This window comes from Melospiza melodia, chromosome 9 (assembly GCF_035770615.1).
Source record: "Melospiza melodia melodia isolate bMelMel2 chromosome 9, bMelMel2.pri, whole genome shotgun sequence".
In the NCBI taxonomy this organism is placed as follows: domain Eukaryota; kingdom Metazoa; phylum Chordata; class Aves; order Passeriformes; family Passerellidae; genus Melospiza; species Melospiza melodia.
The window spans coordinates 31,501,044-31,521,218 of record NC_086202.1 but is presented as its reverse complement, the minus strand read 5'-3'; the positions used below and the strand labels follow the sequence as shown (position 1 = coordinate 31,521,218).

General features: G+C 45.9%; 1 protein-coding gene across 2 annotated transcripts in view; it reads left to right on the top strand.

The window, feature by feature from the left end:
- Positions 1-20,175, top strand: part of PRKG1 (protein kinase cGMP-dependent 1) — a 389,824-nt gene that overhangs the window by 350,936 nt on the left and 18,713 nt on the right. For both annotated transcript variants that reach the window (XM_063164082.1, XM_063164081.1), the window contains exon 10: positions 11,896-11,992. In XM_063164082.1, the coding sequence (XP_063020152.1) occupies positions 11,896-11,992 (97 nt within the window). The remainder of the gene's footprint in view (positions 1-11,895; positions 11,993-20,175) is intronic.

The following is a 20,175-nucleotide window of genomic DNA, read 5'->3' as shown; positions in this document are numbered from 1 at the left end:
GGCTTGTGCTGCTGCTGTGGTCAGGAAGGGTTTATTATTTGGTTTGAAGCCTTTTGAAGTTGTTATTTGCCTTTTTGTGTTCTGTCTGATGGCGTTTCCCCTTTCAACTGGACATGGTTTGGTTCTTTTTTCTTGATTTGTTTGAAACTACTTCATATTTGAAGGGTGCTCTTGCTTTTAATATCCTGGCTCTTGCTGCCGCTCAGGCACTCCAGATTCCTGCTGACCTCTCCTAGAACCATGCTGGACGTGTTGGCTGTGTCCAAATCCCCATGTGCCTCTGTTGAGATTTCATTCTCTTCATCAGCTCCTTCAGCTGCTCTTTGAATTTCCTTTTGTGACTTTTCAAGTGGTGCTTTTGTATGAAACCTCTCTCCAGCAATGTTAGATCATGATTTTTCTCTTACAAGGAGGTTCTCCCAAAGGTAGGACTTTGAATTAGGCCTGGCTTATCTTTTCTTATCTATCATGTTCTTGTGGCTGCCCAATCCCTGAAAGTGTCCAAGGCCAGGTTGGACAGGACTTGAAGCAAGTGGAAGTTGTCCCTGCCCATCACATGATGATTTTAATGTCCTTTACAACCTAAACCGGATCACAGCCACCCATGCTCATCCTTTGGGTGCGCAGAAATCTCATCCTTCCTTGTTTACACTGGAATTTCCAGCTACAGTTGATTTTATAATTTGTTTTGTTAAGCTGATTTAGCACAATAAATTACTCTTTTTTTAGGACAGGCTGTTTGGTGTAGCCTTCCTGTCTTCAGCATCTTCTGGGGGTGTAATTCTGCCATCCCAGAGACAGCTCTGCCATTCCCCTGTGCCAAAATAACCTTCCTGAGAGCTGAGACCTCCTAATTCTCCTCTTCTTCACCCTTAGACCTTTCCTGGATGTTTGTGCATGCACAGGTGCTTTGGTTTTCCTGCTTCTCCACATTTTCTCCAAATGAACCCTTCATTCTTCTGCCTTTTCCTGCCTTTTGCCAGGTAAAGGTTGTTTGTGTGGAGGTGTTGAACTCTTCCTGCCTTGCAGAGTCCATTCCACGTGGAGCCAAAAGGACCTGCGTGGCCCAAGATGTTGGTTTTGCTTTCCAAAGCAATGCTCACACAAAAAAGCAAAATCTCCGCAGGTAACTCCAATTAGAAGTGGGTTTGGAGCAGTGAGATCCCAGGATAGGGTTGGTTATGTGGAACCAGGTTTAATGAGCTCTTCCCATATTTTCATCTGTCTGCAAGGGAAGCACTAAACCCCTTTTGTGAGGGAAAATCTTCTTCCTGCCTGCTCCCACTTTTCCAGTAGGATTTTCTGTGATATTCCCTTCATTCCTCTTCCATGTCACCTCTTTTTTTTCCCAAGTAAATTAGGATGGAAAATGGAACAGCTTCCACCAGCAGTGGCAGCACGGCTGGAGCATTGGCCAGAGGGATAAAGGTGGAGTGCCAGGAAACAGGGAATGGCTTCCCACTGTCAGAGGGCAGGGATGGATGGGATATTGGGAATTAGGAATTGTTCTCTGGGAGGGTGGGCAGGCCCTGGCACAGGGTGTCCAGAGAAGCCTCTGGATCCCTGGAAGTGCTCAATATGAGGTTGGAGCAGCCTGGGATGCTGGAAAGTGTCCCTGCCCATGGCAGAGGTGGCACTGGATGGGATTTGGGGTCCCTTCCATTCCAAACCATTCCATGATTCCATGCAATGCCCCTCCCAGCCCTTGGAGAAGGAACACAGGTTCTCTCAAGGTAGAGCTCTGCCTCTTAGCCAAGCTGGAATCCCTCTTGCAAGGGATTTACTCCCACAGGGAAAAAATTTCCCATCGGGAAAAAAGAACCGAGGGCAAAACACTGGCAGAGCAGCCTGAAACCCCTGGGACCTGAACAAATGCACAGTAAGTGATGAACACAGCGAGTTGGACAAATAAGTGTGTCTGACATCATCAATTTATTGATCCGCTCCCCACATTCCTTAAAAAATTTAAGAAGAGAAAGCTGCAACCAAGTTGCCATGGTGAGCTTTCCCATGCAGGTCCTGCCTGGAGGCTGGAGGCAAAAAGGGCTCCTTGGAGTTGACACCATTTTTGGGGTTCTTGGGATCTAATTAGCACTTTGTAATTAGCTGGGGAGATTCCATCTTCCACTACTGTGATTAGAGCAATTTCAAGGTGTAGTTAGGCTGAGCTTTCCTTGAGATCATGTCTGGCTTTCCAAAGGTGGAACTGAGGCTCTTTCCCAATGAATCCCAACAATTTTCCCTAAAATACCTTTGGTGTTGTTCAGTGGTACCTTGGAATCCAGTTTGGGATGTATTGGCCTTGCTTAGTAAATTTGGAATTTTAATGCAAAATTCTTGTTTTCCTAAGTTGTTTTCCATGTTCCCCTTGGTGTTTTCCAAAAGAAAAAAAATCCCCAAGGGATCTGTAGGTATTGCCTCTGAATTCAGTCAGAAAAGTGAAAGGAAAAACCCTTGATTCCCTCTTTTCCAAAGAGATTTTATTGTCTATAGATCCAAACTGTTGAATCTGAAACTAATGAGGACAAAAGAGGGAATTCAGGGAATTGTCTCCTTTTTCATCAAAATACTCATTTTTTTCCCCTTCTAAAATATTCAAGGGAATTAAAGATCACTGTGGGAAGTTTGTTTTCCACGGCCTTTGTGTTATTCCTTTAGGAGTTGGGTGGGTGTTCTCACAGAAATCTGAATCTGCTGAATCTGGGGGTTTAAACCCCAATTTGCCCCAGGAATCCATGATTTGAATATTAATTTATTTGGCTGTTGATAAATAACATTTTACTGCTTTTCCATTTTATACCAAATATTCCCAAATTCCGAAATTCCATTTTATACCAAAAATTCCCAAATTATTCCCCACAAATTAAAAAAAAAAAAACAACCCAAATCCCCCCAAAATTCTGCAAAATTTCCCCAAAAAATCCCCCCAAATTGCCTAAAAATAAAAAAAATCCCGCAAAATTCCCCCCAAAATCCAAGAAATTAAAAAAAATCAAGAAAAGTCCACAAAAATTTTCCCCAAATTTATTAAAAGTTCTGAAAAAAATCCCAAAAAATTTTCAAAAAATTTATTAAAAATTCTTTAAAAATCCCAAAAAATCCCCCCAAAATCCCAAAATTTTGCCCAAAACTCCCCTGGATTTGGCTCCTGGTGGCGCTGCCAGTGACCAAGGTGAATGCCCAAAAAATGCCCCAAAAAAGTGCCCAAAAATGCCCCAAATATTTCCAAAAAATGGCAAAAATATCCCCAAAAATAGAAAAGAAATTCCCAATGGGATGAAATGAGGTTGTGAGAGGTCTGAGTGCAGCATTTGAGGTGTTGTGAGAGATCTTCTGCTTTTCCTTAGGAATTTGTTCCCTGGGCCAGGATAGAATGTGCTGTGAGGCATTTTTATGGTCTCCAGCTAAAATCACCCAGAATTAAAACAAGAGACCAGGAAAAAGAGAGGGAAAAGAGAAGGAACAACCCCCATCCTTAAGCAATATCCTCTAATACTGCACAGAACAGGAAACTCCACCAGAGGAAGGAATACTCCACATCCTCCCTCCGCCCCTTTTAATTAAAATGGATTAAAATCTGGGGGGGTTTAATCAGACTATGCTGTAGGGTGTCTTGTTTGAACTATTTCAGGACATTTTAGCAGGAGGTGGGGAGAGTCCTGTTGGAAGCATGGAGCTGTATTTTTTGGAGCTCAGGATGAACATGTGCATCTGAAAAACAAATACACATTTCCATGTGGATCTCCCTGTGACTTCCAGAGAAAATCAGGGGCTGTGTTCCCCAAAAAATCTCTTTGTGCTCTTCTGAGAGCACCTAGGCTCTGATCTCCATGGAGTTCCCATCAGTTGGCATTTTCTATCCCATTTTTTTGGCCCTTGCACTGAAATTGTGGCTTTTTTTGGCCCATCAATATCTTGTAGATGTTTAATGAACAATTCCACAACTTGTGGGGAGTGGAGAGGTTGAGATTTTGGGAGCTCAGACTCTTGAGGGCTCAGACTCTTGTGATCTTTAAAGGGAGTGATGAACTTCTCTGTGTTACAATAGGAGAGGATCCCGTGTGAATATCTGGGTGGAAAAACAAGGTGAAATTCGCATTTGAAGGGGTTTTCTCTCAGATGAGGTCCCACTGTGGGGTGGGAGGCACTGAATCCAGCAGCACGAGGTGTTCAGTGAGGTATCACCAATCTCTTGGCACATTTAGGGCTTCAACAAAACTCTTTTCAGAAAATCCAGACTTTTCAAAGAAACACTTTCTGAGCTGCTTTGGCTGCATTTCAGTGTGTTCAGTAACAATTCTGGGTGAGACCTGTGCAACATCCAAGTCTTCAAAGCCCCATAATGCCAACAAATCTCTTTGTTTAACTACTGAACTAACCTGGGATGAGCTCAGCTCGCTGCAACAGCACAGTATCATGTTTGTGTTGCTGAGCTCTCACTGAAAAGTGATTTGCTTTTAAAAAGGAGAGGGGATAAGTGAACCTGTGAGTATTTAACCCTATATATTTAATTTCAGATCCCCTTCCAGAGGAAGTTAGAGATGCCATGGCTTTAACATCTGGTTTAGCTTTGAGCTGCCACTCAAAGCTCTCTTTCTGTAAGAAAATCTGAAGCAGGGGTGTGTAATTTTTTCCTGATGTGAAAGGCTGTGAGTTCAGGTGCTGGGGCATGCAAGAGAAATTCCCAGCCCTTAAACCATGGACTTGAGAAGAATTCCAGCCTTTCTTTTCCATGCAATGGTGTGGTGGTGTTCACAGGGGTCCCAGGACAAGGGAAGAGACGAGAATCTTGACTCCATGTTTCAGAAGGCTGATTTATTATTTTATTATATATATTATTATAAAATAAAATTATATATTAAAACTATACTAAAAGAATAGAAGAAAGGATTTCATCAGAAGGCTTGAAAGGAAAGAAGTGGAATGATAACAAAATCTTGTGACTGACCAGCGAGTCCAATCACAGCTGGACTGTGATTGGCCATTAATTAAAAACAATGACATGAGACCAATCAAAGATTCACCTGCTGCATTCCACAGCAGCAGATAATCTTTGTTTACATTTCATTTCTGAGGCCTCTCAGCTTCTCAGGAGAAAAGACCCTAGCAAAAGCATTTTTCATAAAATATGTCCGTGACACAATGGTCTCAGCAGCTGCAGCTTCAAACCCAGTGGCACCACCAGCATATGTCTTTTAAAAATCCCAAGGAAAAAGCTCTTGGTTTAGATTTTTGAAGGTGTCAGATGTGGAAGGCAGTGAGAGGAGCAGCTAAATCTGGAGTTCAAGCCACCTCAGAAGGGTGGGCTGGAAGGAGATACCTGATCTAAGGAACACCTGGGTTTTTATTCCCATCTGTTTACCTTGGATCCATCCACAGATCCATCTTTTCACTCTTTCAGTATGGTTTGCAATTAAAAAAAAAAAACAGAAAAATTGAGAGTAGAAGATGAGTTTTATGTTCTTCTTCTTGGTCTCCCTTGGGGCAGGGCAGCAAATCCTCATCTGGAGGTAAATCCTCTCTGAGCAGCCAGGGTCAGTGGGTGGCATCCATCCCTCCCTGGATTGGCATTATAGGGTAGCTAATCCCAGGCAGGAATTATTGATGGAGAGATCCTGGAATAATTTTGGGATCTGAACTTGTGAGCGAGCTCATAAATGGCAAAAACGTGACAGAGCTGGGAATGAATTCAGCTGTTCTGTAATGTTTGTGATGAACAGGAAAACAGGCAAAGAGCTGGGCTTTTGCTTGGAATGGCAGTTTTTCCTTGGAATGGCAGATTTCCCTGAAAGGAGCTTTGGGAAGTTCCCAGGTGCATTTGTGCATCATGAGGAGATGGGCATGTGGTACGCAGAGGAAGGAGCACAGAGGCCTTTCACATGATGTTTCAGGTTTTAGCTTTTATATTTTTCAGATTCTGTGCTGCTTTAGTGTCTGTGGGTCTGAGCTTCACATTAGGGGATGGTGAGAAACAATTCCTGCTCTAGCTGGGGACCAAGGACAAATGATCCAAATTTCAGACCCAAGAGCACAAACAACATGGACTGAAGAGAGAAAAACAAGCAGGATGGGGCTGCATGGGCTAAAGCTGGAATTGGACAATTAACTAGGATATGCAAATGGAGCAGAACTGATAAAAGTGACAGACCCCATGACCAGGTGTCCATTTTGTGCCCATTTTGGTTCGCCTTGGGTGCAGCCCTGGCTGGGCTCTTGTGCTGCCCAAGGTGGATCCATGGAGGAGAGCCTTTTAATAAATCCCTGCTTCATTCTTTAACTCTGTTCTAGGCCAGCCTTCTCAAGGCATCACCCCTACATGCAGACCATTGTTATTCCCTGCTCTCACTGCCTACTCTGCCCGAGGGGCATTTTGGGGCCAGCACCCCCTTCCAGCTGATCCATGGAGACCTGGGAGTGCTCAGATCCTGGAGAAGTCTGGGGAGCAGGTTTGGCCTTTCCCAACAAGGCTTGGTTTCATGCCCTGCTTGTTTTTTCTTGCTCCAAAAGTTTGTCAGGGAACATCTCCCCCCAGAAGTCCTGACCCCATGGATTGATATCCAGAGGCAATGCTGGATAAGAAGGGTTTGCACCTAGGATGGGACCTCTGAGAGGATGAGTGGCACTACACCACTAAGAAATAGGGATTTGCTCTCAGTGCCTCCCAGGAATTTGCTTCCAGGCATTCCCAGGCTCTGGATCCTGCTGGTTGTGTCAGTGCCCTGTGACTGTCCCTGCTCCCCTGTGTCCCTCAAACAGGGCACAGCTGAAGCTCAGCATCTCATCATGAGGACACAAGGTGCTTTTGTTTTCACTTTCACCTCTTCCTGGATTCCCCATTGCCCCAAATCCCTTGGAAAGATGTGATCCTGAGCTTTTCAGAGCCATTGGAGCCAGCAGGGGAGGGAAGGGAAGCTGTGGCAGCCCTGCCACCATTTGCTGCATCTGCTCCTCCTTACATCACTTTCAAGGATGTCACCTCCTGGTGACAGCAATTGCAGCCATGTCCCTGCCACTTGCCATTATTCACTTTTACTCAAATTTGACACAGCACAAATCCAATCTAGGGAGCTTTACATGATTTCAGGGTACCAGGCAGGCAGGGTCTCATGGATGGACCAGAAGCAGTGGGTTATTTCATCCCAGCTAAAATATGGGCAGTTAGATGGAGAGTTAGAATAGCCACAGAACTGAAGATTTGGGGGAATTCTTGCTTTCTTTTACAAAGATTATTTTTTAATTACTCCATCAGAAGCAGCATTTAATAAGAAACAAATTGTGGCTGCCCCATCTTGGAAGTGTTCAAGAAAGGGTTGGGAGCAGCCTGGTCTGGTGGAAGGTGTTTGGAACAGCAAGATTATGAAGGTCCTTTGCATGCCAAACTATTCCATGATTCTCTGACCCCTTTAGAATCTCACTGTATCTTAAAATAAGCAGAAGACTTTTAGTGGGCACAGAAATAAGGTTTAGTTTTGGGGTGTATTTCCCTCCTCACCCCACCTGTGGATCTCAGGCTCACTTCACCTGTGTCTCCTTGCAGGCTGGCTCTGATCATCACCATCCAGGTGATGCAGCTCCACTTTTCCCAGTTTTTGCAGAGATTCCATAATTTCCATCTTCAGAAATGCATTTCCTCAGTGATGGGTGAGGTAGTGATCAGGCTGACCAAAAAACCAAATAAAAAGCTGCTTGTTAAACAAAGCTGGTGTCTGCCAGTGGGGAAGGCTCCCAAATTCTGGGTTTATCCCCCCAAACTGGTGGCATTTGCTCAGATCAGGGTGTTTGGTTCTCATTTGGTTGCAATTCCTGGCTGGCTGGCAGCCTGCAGGTGGAGAGGAGCCAAGTTTTCTCTGGAGATGACAGTTTGCTAACAGATGTCTGGTGTTTCCCAACACGGTTAGGATGGGAATCAGGAGCTACTTCAGCAGAGCTGAGCAGTTGGGTAATTGCAAACCTTTGCTCCTCACATTTTCTAGTTCATCAGCTGCCTGGGTAACACAATTATTTAATTATTTTTGTTGTTGTTCATTGTTTTAGGAGGCAAAGCTAGGAGGCAGTGGCTCATTTAAATGCTGGGAAACCTCCAGGAGCATGAGGAACCACAGGATTTCCTTTCCCCTTAGGCCCAGCATTGCCCAGATATTTTGCACTGTGGCTCCTGCACTGCTATTTCAAAGGACTGGGATATTGGAAGGTGGAATTTCCCCGATTGCTCTGATGTCTTGTATGTGGTGCCTGTCCATGCCCAAGAGGAGCCTGAGGCCAAGCAGCTCCTCAGGAACAGGTATTTTATCTGGAGGCAGGGAAAGCAGTGGTGTTCCCAAGCCCCAGCTCTTCCAGAGGAGGTTTTTTGCCATTCAGATTCACAGGAAATCTGGGAGAAGAGCTTGGAGGCTCTGCAGGATGCTCCTGCCTAACTCAGAGCTGAACATCTCCTGTGCTTCTCTCTGAGCACCCACTCTGCTGTCACCTTCAGGAGTGGGCTGTGAGCCCTGCCAAGGGTGGGCTAGTGTCAGTAGGTGACGAAAACCTGCTTCAATAAGCAAAAAATTCCATGAGGAGCCCACTGGGAGTTGATTCCTGGTGTCCCACCAGCTCCTGTGAAAAGCTCAACCTTCATTTTAAAAGCTCTTTAATAAAGACTGTTCATTGCTTTTGGATCACACCTGTATCTTTTCTTCTTGTGCACTTCCAGCTGGAATTGTCCTGGCATTTTGACCTGGGATGAGCAGCACAATTACCAAAATAACCAGGGAAAGGCTCTTTTTTAATTATAGCTAATTCCACTGGAGACAAACAAGCCCAGAAATCCCAGTGCAGGAAGCTCAGGCCTGGTGCGTGCACGGCTCCAGAGTGTGCCTGTGATGCCACTTGTGCCTCCAAGGTGTCTTCCCAGCACTCCTCCCATCAATTAATCCAGGAATTTAAACTCTTCCAGAGTCAGGAAAGCATGTGATTATTTGGAAAGTCTCCAAGCACTGGCATAAGGCTGGGATTTACAATAAAACTGCTCGATTAAAGAGGAATTGCATGAGGTTTTGGCATCTCCAAGGTGGAGAAAAGCCCCCTGCCTAAGCAGAGGTGGATTTGTTCCACAAAGGGTTGAGTTATTCCCACTTAATCCTGCACAAGTGGGGCCAAACTGTCCCTGCTCTCATCCCGCCTCTGTTCTGGGGCTGGGGCACAGCTGGCTGCACACAATGCTGTGCCCTGGGCTCTGGGATGGCCCTGCTGGAGCCACCCTGGAGCCACAGCCTGAGCCACCCTGTGAATATCCCAAACATTCCTGACTTACAGATTCTTTATGCTGATCCAGAAATTAACATTTTCCTACAGAAAAATATTAATATTTTAATATATTAAATATATTAAATATATTGAATATATTAAATTTGTTAAATATATTATTACTATTGCTATTACTATTACTATTACTACATAAATATACAGAAGCTGCCTTCTGTATTCCTTAGCACTTCCCTCCCAGTGCCTCTTTACTTTGGGAGGTAAAATCAAACACCACAGATGTTTTTTACCATTGTTCTGTTGAGCAAGGAGAGCTCACACTACAGAACCTGAGGAGCTTCTGTTCAGGGAGCAGCACGCTCAGCTTCAGGAATTTGGAAGGAATTCTAAACTCCTTGATGAGGATCATACCCCTGGGTTCTGATTTAGTTTGGGAATATTTGTATTTTCATCTTTTTATTGAAGATATTTCTCCTCCAGCTTAGCAGGTTTGGAATGCATGACGACTTAATTTATAGGAATTTGGTGTTTAAGTGGACTTGGACTTTTGTAGGTGGGAATAAAACAGAATTCCAGTGGCACTGTTGTTAGTGGGCATGGGAAGGGCTTGTTTGTTTGCTTAATTTTACCTGTGTTTTGTTTCACTGCATATTTTTAGCATTTCTTTTATGGTTTGGAGGTTTGTTGCACAGTATTTAGGAAAAAAAAAAATGCATCCAATTCGCCTCATCTGCTTTGCTGCACTTGTGTGTTCTCACTACATCCAAGGAGTGTGACAGAGGGAACTGGCCAAGGGATTTCCCAAAGTAATGCCAAGAATGCAGCAAGTATTTTTCTAAGCAAAATAATGCAGGTTTTTTTTTTGACTTGTTCCCATGCAAATCCAGAAGATTTCAGCTTCCTTACCCATGGAAGGTGTCCCTGCCCATGGCAGGGAGGTTGAAATCAGGTGGTTTTGAAGGTCCCTTCCAGCCCAAACCGTGGTGTGACCCTGAAATTTTACCTCTATTTGTGCATTGGCAGGAAATTTTCCAAGCTGGGATTTCATCTTCCTGGCAATTAGAAATCATTAAAGTTGTTCAACTGTTCTGTCCATTCATCATGGAAAGGAGAGGCCCTCACCGCTCTGTCAGCCCTGAAATGATGGCTGTGCTGTGCTTTGGAGGGGGACATTTCAATCCTTTTTTAGTGCCAGCTCAGCGTTCGCCTCGTGATGAGCACGGAGGGATCAATGAGCAGCTGTGGCACACAAGGTTATCCCAAGTTCACAGCAGGCTCCGAGCTGATTGGCTTCCAAAGTCAGATGCATCAGGAGCAAGGTCACCAACAGGATCTGGTGACAGCATAAAAAACAAAGCAGAGCTGAAGTCATTTGTTGACAGCAGCCCCTGGGAGAAAATTGTGCTTTATTGCCTCAGATTTGGGGCTTTGTGATGTGACCTTTCACATTGTTGGACTCTTATTTGTAGGTTTCCCTTTTCACTTGGAAAATGATGGAGTTTTGATCTCAATCCCCCATTGGCATTGAGGTTTTAAATAGAGCAGAGGAGGTGGTTTGAAGTGAATCTGTTAATGAAATAATCAGGGTGGGAATGTCCCAAAGCTGGCCACGGGAGTGGGATGGTGGCTCATCTTCCCACTGCTGTCACCCTGCATGAGCAAAGCCTCCAGTGATTATTCCCTACTGTTAATTCCAAGCTATTCCAGCTAAAATGAAGCCTTGCACCCTCCAAGCCTCTCTCCATAATCCAGCCAACTCTTATCCCATAAAGTCACCCACAGCCAAAGGTCGGACACACCCAGGGACTCTCCGGCAGACAAATGTCACATTTTATGGGGGGGGTGGATCCTTCTCATCCATTTCCCCTCCAAGCCTTTCTAAAAATACCCTAAACCTTAACAAGGAGCTATTTTGGGGGGATTATGGTCATGGACAGGCATGGGAAGCTGATTCTGGCAGGCTTGCTCGGGTTGGAGTTGCGTGTTCCTTACTCAGGCGCGTGGTGTTGTGGGGATAAACAGAGAGCATCAGGATTTTGGGACCTCCTGGCTTGGGATGGCTGCTCTGAGTGGGTTTAGAGGAGGAGAACAAGTGAAGATATCCTTATAGAAATGTTGATCTGTGCCTGAAGTCATTCATTTCAGGCATTTGCAGCTTTATCAGATCTGATTTCATAAAACCTGGCTGGGATTTCTCTCCGGGGACCTTTAGTGATCCTGCCACTTCCAATAAACATTTATAGAAACTGCTGCCAGCCTGTGGAGATGAGAAACTCCTAGGAGAGACTTCTATCTTCCAAAAAATCCTTAAAGACACCAAAATATTTACAAGCAAGCCTCACCCAGGAGAAGATGGCTAGAAAGTGCCCAGCCTTGGGAGCTGCAATGCAGTGCCAGGCATTGGCTTTGCACCCTCAGTAGGGATGTTTTCTATGGAAAAAAAAAAACATTAAATTGAAAAATTTGGAAAACCATGCCCTCCGGAGCCATGCTGGGATTGGGAGCAGCAGAAAAGTGAATTTTGAGAGCTGAGATGGAAGTGCAGCAGGTAAAGGCTGGCCCAGGCTCCCACAGCAATGGGACGGCGGCGGCTCGCGCCGCTCAGGTTTGCACCTCTAAGAAATTTCCATTTTTTCGCCTCAAAACCTCCAGATACGAAGCCGAAGCTGCCTTCTTTGCCAACCTGAAACTGTCGGATTTCAACATCATCGACACCCTGGGAGTCGGAGGCTTCGGGAGAGTGGAGCTGGTAGGTGACCTCTTCTTCTTTGTGTGACATCCTCATGCAACTGCTGTGTTAAAAGCTTAATTTTCTTTGTTATCACGCCCCAATAACCCCGAGAAAAATGATCTGCTGGGATTGTCTAGTGAAGCAAGCTGACTTACATTTCCTGAGACATAAAAAATGTACCAATAAATGCTTTGCAGTAGGCAAGGAGGATTTATATCCTAGGCTGGGAGAGGAATGCACATCTCCTCTCTCTCTTAAGTGGTTTATGGCATTGATTTATTATGGCCTTTTAAAAACAACCTGGAGGATTGGGTGAGCACTGGGATTGGAAGAGCAACTTAAAATCTTATTTAACCAGATTCAGAGTCACAGTAGAAAGCCTCTCCCTCACATTTTTTATTCAGTTCTAGAGTGGTTGCACTTGGTTATCCTCCAAGCTGAACACTCAGCACCCGACCCATGAAAACACACCCCAAACAGGGTGCAAAAAAGACAGAATCCAAGCCTGCTTTTTGCTCTGCTTGGAGCTTTGGAGCTCTGTGTTCTCCTTTAAAGCAGAGCCAGCGGGGAGTTGTTTGCAGCACCAAGGCAACACAAAACCTTGGAGTAGGAAGAGGCACTTGGGTTACACCAGGAGGAGCTCCGGACACCGGACACTCGTGCAGAATGTCAGGAACTCCTGCAAGCCCGGGCACAGGGGGAACAGAGTCCCTGTTGCCACCACAAAACCTCAGAGAAGCCTCCTCTCCATAACCCTGTGGGAGCTGAAGGATAGTAAAATGGGCAAAACCGAGTGGTTTTGGTGGTTATTTGTGATGTAAAGAGGAGATTTGGTGTGCAAAGCTCAGTTTGCACTTCCCTGACTTTTTCTGACTAGATACGAAATCCTGTGGAGGAAAGAACATCTGTGGGCCCTTCCTGGGATTTGGGGTTTAATGTGTGATTATTTTGTTTATAAATATTCAATTTATGAGTATTTTGAAGGAGTCAGCTGCTGAGGATGCTTTAGAGCAGGAGGTCGTGCTCAAGCTCTCTTTTGAAGTCCCTCCCTCATCTCCTGACAGCAGGGATTTGCCCCCTCAATTAACATCTGCCTTCTCCACCCTGTAGTGAGGGGCCCACCAGCCTGGGGCTTGGTTTGAGCCTTGGGAAGGTTTTGGGCTCATTTTTAAGGGGTTTTGCCAACCTCAAAAACTTGGGAGGTGCAAAGTTTGTGTCCATGAGGGCTTGCTGGTGGGACCCTCACCAGGGGCCATGGCCAGGTGACATGGACAGCCTTAAAGTGACAAAAACTCCACCCTGGTGACGTGAGAGCCTGGCCCAGGTGAGAGGAAGAGCAGGAGATGCTCTGTCCCTTCAAGGTGTCAGCTTGAGTAGAAATATTCCATTCTGAGCAGATATTCACACCCCAAAAGCCTCCAAGAAACCCTGAAGCCACCTGAGGTGGGAAAAACATTCCCAGAGGTTTTCTTCCAGGGTGGGTACCCCTCTTCTGAACAGGAAAATTCTGGATAAACTCATTTTTTGTAGCTCTGAACTGCACACAGATAAAACATATTTAAAAGCGTAGCTCAGCACACCAGATTTTGTTGGTTTTTCTTGACCACAGAAGGAAATTTTGTTCCAAAGCCAAAAAAATATTTCTTTTGTCAAAACTGAGCCTGGAATTGCTGCCTCGTGCTTCCACCTCCTCCATTAAAAACATGGTTTATTGCTTCGGGCTAAAAATGCGAAATATATTGGAGGCATCAGCTCTTTTATTGCCTGAAAATGGAAGTGCAGGAATTTTCCTGGCAAACATTCCCAGTTTTTGTGCTTTCCAGGAGTAAAATGGATCAGAAAAAGTGAAGGATATGGCAAGGAAAAGGGATTTTATAGCTTTGGGCACAAAGCCTCAGAATGTCACCACTGGAGATGGCTGCTGGGGGAAACTGGAATATCTGGGACTGGGATTGTCCAAGAAGGAATAACATTCCATGGATGTGGCTTTCCAGACTCTTCTGGGAATGCTGGTGCCTTGGAGAGGTCAGCCTTTCCATGCCTCCATGCACAAGGATATGGCTTTTAGGTCAGACGGCCTAAAATAGAAATTATTTTCAAAATAGAAATTATTTTCAATTCCATGGGCATTACACATGGAAATCCCCTTTTGTCTTGATTTTCCAGGCGGTTTTGTTTTCTGTATCTCAGGAAAAAAAATTCCAAAGCTTTGGAATGAGTGGTTTTTTGCTCAGTTTTTGGTGGCTCTTCCAACATCCTTATGGATGCTCCTGTTCATCCCAAACTGGGCTATGCAATTGACTTTTATCTAGGTTTTTCTTGAGGGATAAATCATCCAGGGTTGGAGGAACCACAGTAAAAGGCAGGAGAGGATGTATCCGCTCCTTTTTACTCCTTTTTGGGATGCATCCACTCCATTTTACACCTCAGCCTCCCTGCTGTATGTCAGCTGAGCATCTTCTGAGGTGGGATACAGGATTGACATCAGGAAAATAAGAATTTCAAGTGCCACTGGCATAGGGAATGTCATCTCACATGACAGGGATGGAGGGCAGGTGTCCCCAGCCCTCCGAAATCATCTCTGCTCACCTTTATTGCTCTTGGCTTTGTTCTTTAATTTCCTTTTCACTCAAGTCCTGTGCTCCGGAGCATCTGCTCCAGGTCAGTTCTTCTGGGTTTAAATCAAGATTATGTTTGACAGCTCTGAAATAAATACATTGGAGTAGCTCAATATCCAGGATTGGAGTCATTTTTCCATGGAATTGATGCCTGTAGGTGATGGCTGAGCACAGGGAGGCTAAAAATCACATCCTTGCCTTCTGCACTCCTTCTGGCCTCGTGGTGGCCCCAAAAAAGCAAAATTCCTTTGCAGTATGGGGATTTCTAAAGACACAAATAAAAATATGCACATCAAACGTCACAGACATGTTTTATGGGCTTTGCGCAAAGTGGACACAACGGAATTTTTCAGCTTTATTTGTTTTTTAAGTGAAATCTGGCCCCAGCTTCTGAAGTGTAATTAAATCTCTTTCAGCCTTCAGCCTGTGTTGTAAACAAAGCCATTAGTGAATTAATTAGATAACGAAGAAAAACCAACTGCAATTGTCTTCTGATAGGCTGACAGATGCAGAACCCAGATATTTATTGGTGGGAATGTCCAGCTGTGCCCAATTCCAGTTCCTAAGCCAGCTGCTTTTCCTAGGTAATGCAAAGTTTTTTTTATTAGAAAAATCACTTTTCTCTTGGAAATCTCCTAATTTTTAGGTTTAATTGTCAGGAATTGCCTCAAGCTGGGCCAGGGGAGGCTCAGCTGGGACAGCAGCAGCAATTTCTGCATGCAAAGGGTGCTCAGGCCTTGGCAGGGGCTGCCCAGGGAGCTTTGCAGTGCCCAGCCCTGCAGGTGTCCCAGGCAGGGCTGGAGGTGGCACTCAGTGCTCTGGGCTGGGCACAAGGTGGGCACTGGGCACAGCTTGGCTGAGAGGGATTTTCCAGCCTTAGTTATTCCAGGATCCTGTGAATTCTTTGGCTTTTGAAAGAACGGATCTTTTGGTTGCTATGAAGGGGAGCAGATTTGGGGATTTCAGTGAGGAATTTGAGACCAAATACCCAAGGAAATCCCAAACACTTCTGACAATGTGACGCTGTTCACAGGGGTTCTTCAAGTGGGGAAGAGATGAGGATCTGACTCCGTGTTTCAGAAGGCTTGATTTATTATTTTATGGTATATATTATATTAAAACTATACTAAAAGAATAGAAGAAAGGATTTCATCAGAAGATTAGCTAAGAATAGAAAGGAAGGAATGATAACAAAGGCTTGTGGCTTGGACAGAGATTTCGAGCCAGCTGACTGTGATTGGCCATTAATTATAAACAACTCTATGAGAGCAATCACAGATGCACCTGTTGCATTCCACAGCAGCAGATAATCAATGTTTACATTTTGTTCCTGAGGCCTCTCAGCTTCTCAGGAGGAAAAATCCTAAAGAAAGGATTTTCCATAAAAGATGTCTGTGACATGACATCACTCTTTCTGAGCTCAGCAAAATTCTGGGGATGATGTGACCCTTTTTTTTCCATCCATTCCCAACATTTGCAGCATATTCCCTTCTCCAGCGTGTGCAGGATGTTTGCTTTTATCCCACCACTACAGGGCCATGTTTTAATTTTCCCTGGATTTTGAACTCCTGTTGAAACTAAAGGCATCCTTTGTAGATGGAAACACATCCTTGGGATTGTCTGTTCATGGAAAGAGTCTTGGCAACGTTTGGGAAGATGGGATGTGTTGGGAGTCCATCAAATCTGGGCAGAGGATGGATCAGGATGTGAGCTGAGCCAGAGATTTCAGCTCCAGCTGGAGGCGGGAATTAAATATAAAAGTAGGGGTTTTATTTCCGACAAATCCAAACTGGGAAGAAGAGCAGGATCATGGATGGGATTGTTGGAGTTTAGCTCCATTTGATATTTCCAAGACCCCACAGCAGTGAGTTTTTCCATTTCCCACATATCTTAGCCATAGAATCCTTCTTCCTCTATTTACTTTTCCTTTGAATGCTTTTTTTGAATGAAACCTGTGACATTCCTCACTGCTTTTTAGCATTTTGCTTCCAGACATTTCTGCAAAAATAATTTTTACCTCTGGGCTTTATAGAGAGACAAAAATTTTAATATATTTTAATGTATTTGCCCAATATTTACCCTTTACTCATAAAAAGTTTGGCTATGTTTGTTGTCAAGCAACAAAAATCAGTTTTCAGTGCAGGGGTCAGGGTGTGGAGTTAAAGGGGTTTAGCACAGTTGAGTATTTGATTAAAAATAGTTAAATTTGCATTTTTGAGTGTCTTCTTAGTGTATAATTTTGCAGATTATTTTTCTATGGAGTCCCATAGTGCTCTAATTGAGATAGGAAATTCAGGGCTTTCCCAACCAGTGGAATCTGGATTACTTGAACAAAAATAAAGTCACTCTCATAGACACCACCCTGCTGCTCACTTGGAATTAATTTTGAAGGATTCATCCTTCAAAATTCAGCCTACAATGTGTCTTGTAGACTTCACTTTTACTCCATTATTTTTCTTCCCATCTTCTCCTAAAATCCCAGAATCCCAGGATGGACTTTGAAGCTCCAAAATTCCACCCCTGCCATGGGCAGGGACACCTTCCACTGTCCCAGGCTGCTCCAAGCCCCATCCAGCCTGGCCTTGGGCACTGCCAGGGATCCAGGAGCAGCCAAAAGCACTCTGAGCTGTGTCTTAGGTGGGGTTTATTTAAGTCTTGACTTATTGTCCAGCCTAACCCAGCACAGTGCGTTCTGTAGCCAGCCCTAAATTAATTTTGGCTTGAGGTAGGGAGTGGGAATGTAATTTGGATATGCAAATTATCATTTATCTCTAAACTTAGGTGAGGAGAGAGGCTGAATCTGGCCTAAGGGAAATGTGGAAAGGCCCCTAAAATCATTATGGATCATTTGGGCTGGAAGATCCCTGCCAGCCCCTGGAGTCCCAGCCGTGCCCAGTGCCCACCTTGTGCCCAGCCCAGAGCACTGAGTGCCACCTCCAGCCCTGCCTGGGACACCTGCAGGGCTGGGCACTGCAAAGCTCCCTGGGCAGCCCCTGCCAAGGCCTGAGCACCCTTTGCATGCAGAAATTGCTGCTGCTGTCCCAGCTGAGCCTCCCCTGGCCCAGCCTGAGGCCCTTTCCCCTTGTCCTGTCCCTGTTCCCTGGCAGCAGACCCTGACCACCCCTCTGGCTGATTTTGGGGAATTCTCTTCCATCCTGGGAGAAGAGGAATCCCTTCAGCAGGTGGAGCAGGCTGTCCCCTCTTGCTGGGACAGGAGCAGCCACTCTGTGTGTGCAGCTGCCAGGATCAGGAAAGCTCACCTTCCAAACGCTGCTCTCAGCAACAGCTGCTGCTATTTTGGTCGGTTCCACCAGATCAGGCTGGGAAACAGGGAAAATGCAGGACCTTGGCAATGGCCAGCAAGCAGGAGCACTTGGAATTCAGCTCCTGAAGTGCTGCTGTTGAGTCAGTTCTTATTTAATGTGGTGGGGAAATAGCCACATTTCAGCAAAGCAGGGATTTCTGGCTCCTTCCTATTGGAAGAATTCCACAGGAAGCAAAATTCCCTTGGATGAGCATCTTTGTTTTGGAGATTCAGAGGGACACAGAGGGAAACTGGGGTGAGTGGGGAGCTCGAAGCTCATCCAGTGCCACCCCTGCCATGGCAGGGACACCTTCCACTGTCCCAGGCTGCTCCAGCCTGGCCTTGGGCACTGCCAGGGATCCAGGGGCAGCCACAGCTGCTCTGGGAATTCCATCCCAGCCTCTGCCCACCCTCCCAGGGACCAATTCCTCCCCCGTATCCCATCCAGCCCTGCCCTCTGGCACTGGGAAGCCATTCCCTCTATCCTGTCCCTCCATCCCATGGAAGTATCCTGGAATGTTCAGACGCAGAAATAAATCCTTCTCTGGGGGCTTTCTCTGCATTCTGGGAAATATTTATGGAAGTTTCCGCTTTCCCAAGGTCAGCTGGGATTGGATCAGCACAGGAATTGCTGGAGTTGCAGACTGTATATCACACACGTAGGGATGATTTATAGGGCATACAGGCAGGGAAGGAGGAAGGATAAGAAACACATAACTCTTGTTTCCTCTTTTCCATTGAGCTCTGGGTTTCATCTCCTCAATACCCACTTTCCCAGGCACCCTGAGAAAGCACCAGGGTGTAAAACCATATTTATTTCTGTGTAAGTGCTAAAAACCAGACAAAATTCAGGCATGGTGTTCTGTGTGTGTCCTGAGAACTGCAGAAGTTTAAAACCATACAGGAAAGGAAGGATTTTGGAGTGGTTCCAACGGGAGGAGCCAGCTGTGATCCTATGAAACAAGGCTATGGGAGAGCCAGAGAGGCTGCATCTCTCCTTTTTTTCCAGCCTGTTTTTGAATTCCAGAGTGGTGGAAGGGACCTTAAAACCCATCCCATGCCACCATTCCTCCTGGTGTTTATATGGGGATCTCACCATCCCTCCTGGTGTTTCCCTGCGGATCCCACCATCCCTCCTGGTGTTTCCATGGGGATCTCACCATCCCTCCTGGTGTTTCCCTGGGGATCCCACCATCTCTCCTGGTGTTTCCATGGGGATCCCACCCTTCCTGGTGTTTCCACAGGGATCCCACTCCTCCTGGTGTGTGTTTCCCTGGGGATCCCCTCTCTCCTGGTGTTTCCCTGGTCCCTGAACCACACCAGAACAAAGCAGGTGGACAAGAAACTGTTCAAGTTCAGGGTGTGTGGCCTGGGAAAAGCCCAGGGGGAAGTTTGGATGACACTCCCAGGAGCATGGTGGGATTATTGAGGTGTCTGAGGGCCTGGAGTTGAATAATCCTTGAGGGGCTCTTCCAACTCAGCACATTCCACGGTCCTACAAAGGTGCCATGTCTCATATCCACCCACATTCCTGTCAGGAAAACAATACAAAACCAGATCTGGCATTAAATCAATTCTGATTGTTGCCTCCTAACCCTAAAGTCAGGCTGGGTTTGTGGCAGGGCTCAGTGACAGCCACGCTGCTTCCCTCTGGCAGAAGCCAAATTCCTACAAGGACACCCAAACAGAAGTTGCCAGATGGCACCTCGTGCTCCACAGGGGGAAAGCACCTCACTGGGATATTGTTGTGAGCAGCTGCTGGGGGAATTCAGCAGACTTGGAGGCCTGGGAGGTCAACAGCGGGGTTTCTTTGAGAGGGTTGGCCAGGATGGGAAGGCTGGCTGCCTTCCAGCTGGATTTGGGATAGGGACCTGCCCCTCGGGGTGGCTCAGGGTTCAGAAGTTGCCAGGGCTACCCTGAGAGCAAGCAAACAAATCCTGTCAGCCCCAGCTTGGGGAACCGGGCTAAAAATAGGGGGCAGAGGCTTAAGGTGAGAAGCCAAGCTGTGAGCAGGGTGTGCTGCTGGGAAGGCAGGTCTGCTCACCCTGGAATTGCTGGGAAGCCAGGTCTGCTCATCCTGGAATTGCCATCCCAGCCCTGCAATTCCCAGCCAGAGCCAGCACAGGTGGGGTGACCTGGAGGAAAAGGGGGTTGGGGAAACCAGATATTAACTGGCAACATCTCCTGAGCCTGTGGTGGTACCAGTTGCTGGGGTTCCAGTTGTTGGTTTCTCTGGGTCTGGATTGAAGGCAATTGAGACAGTAGTTCATGTTCAGACT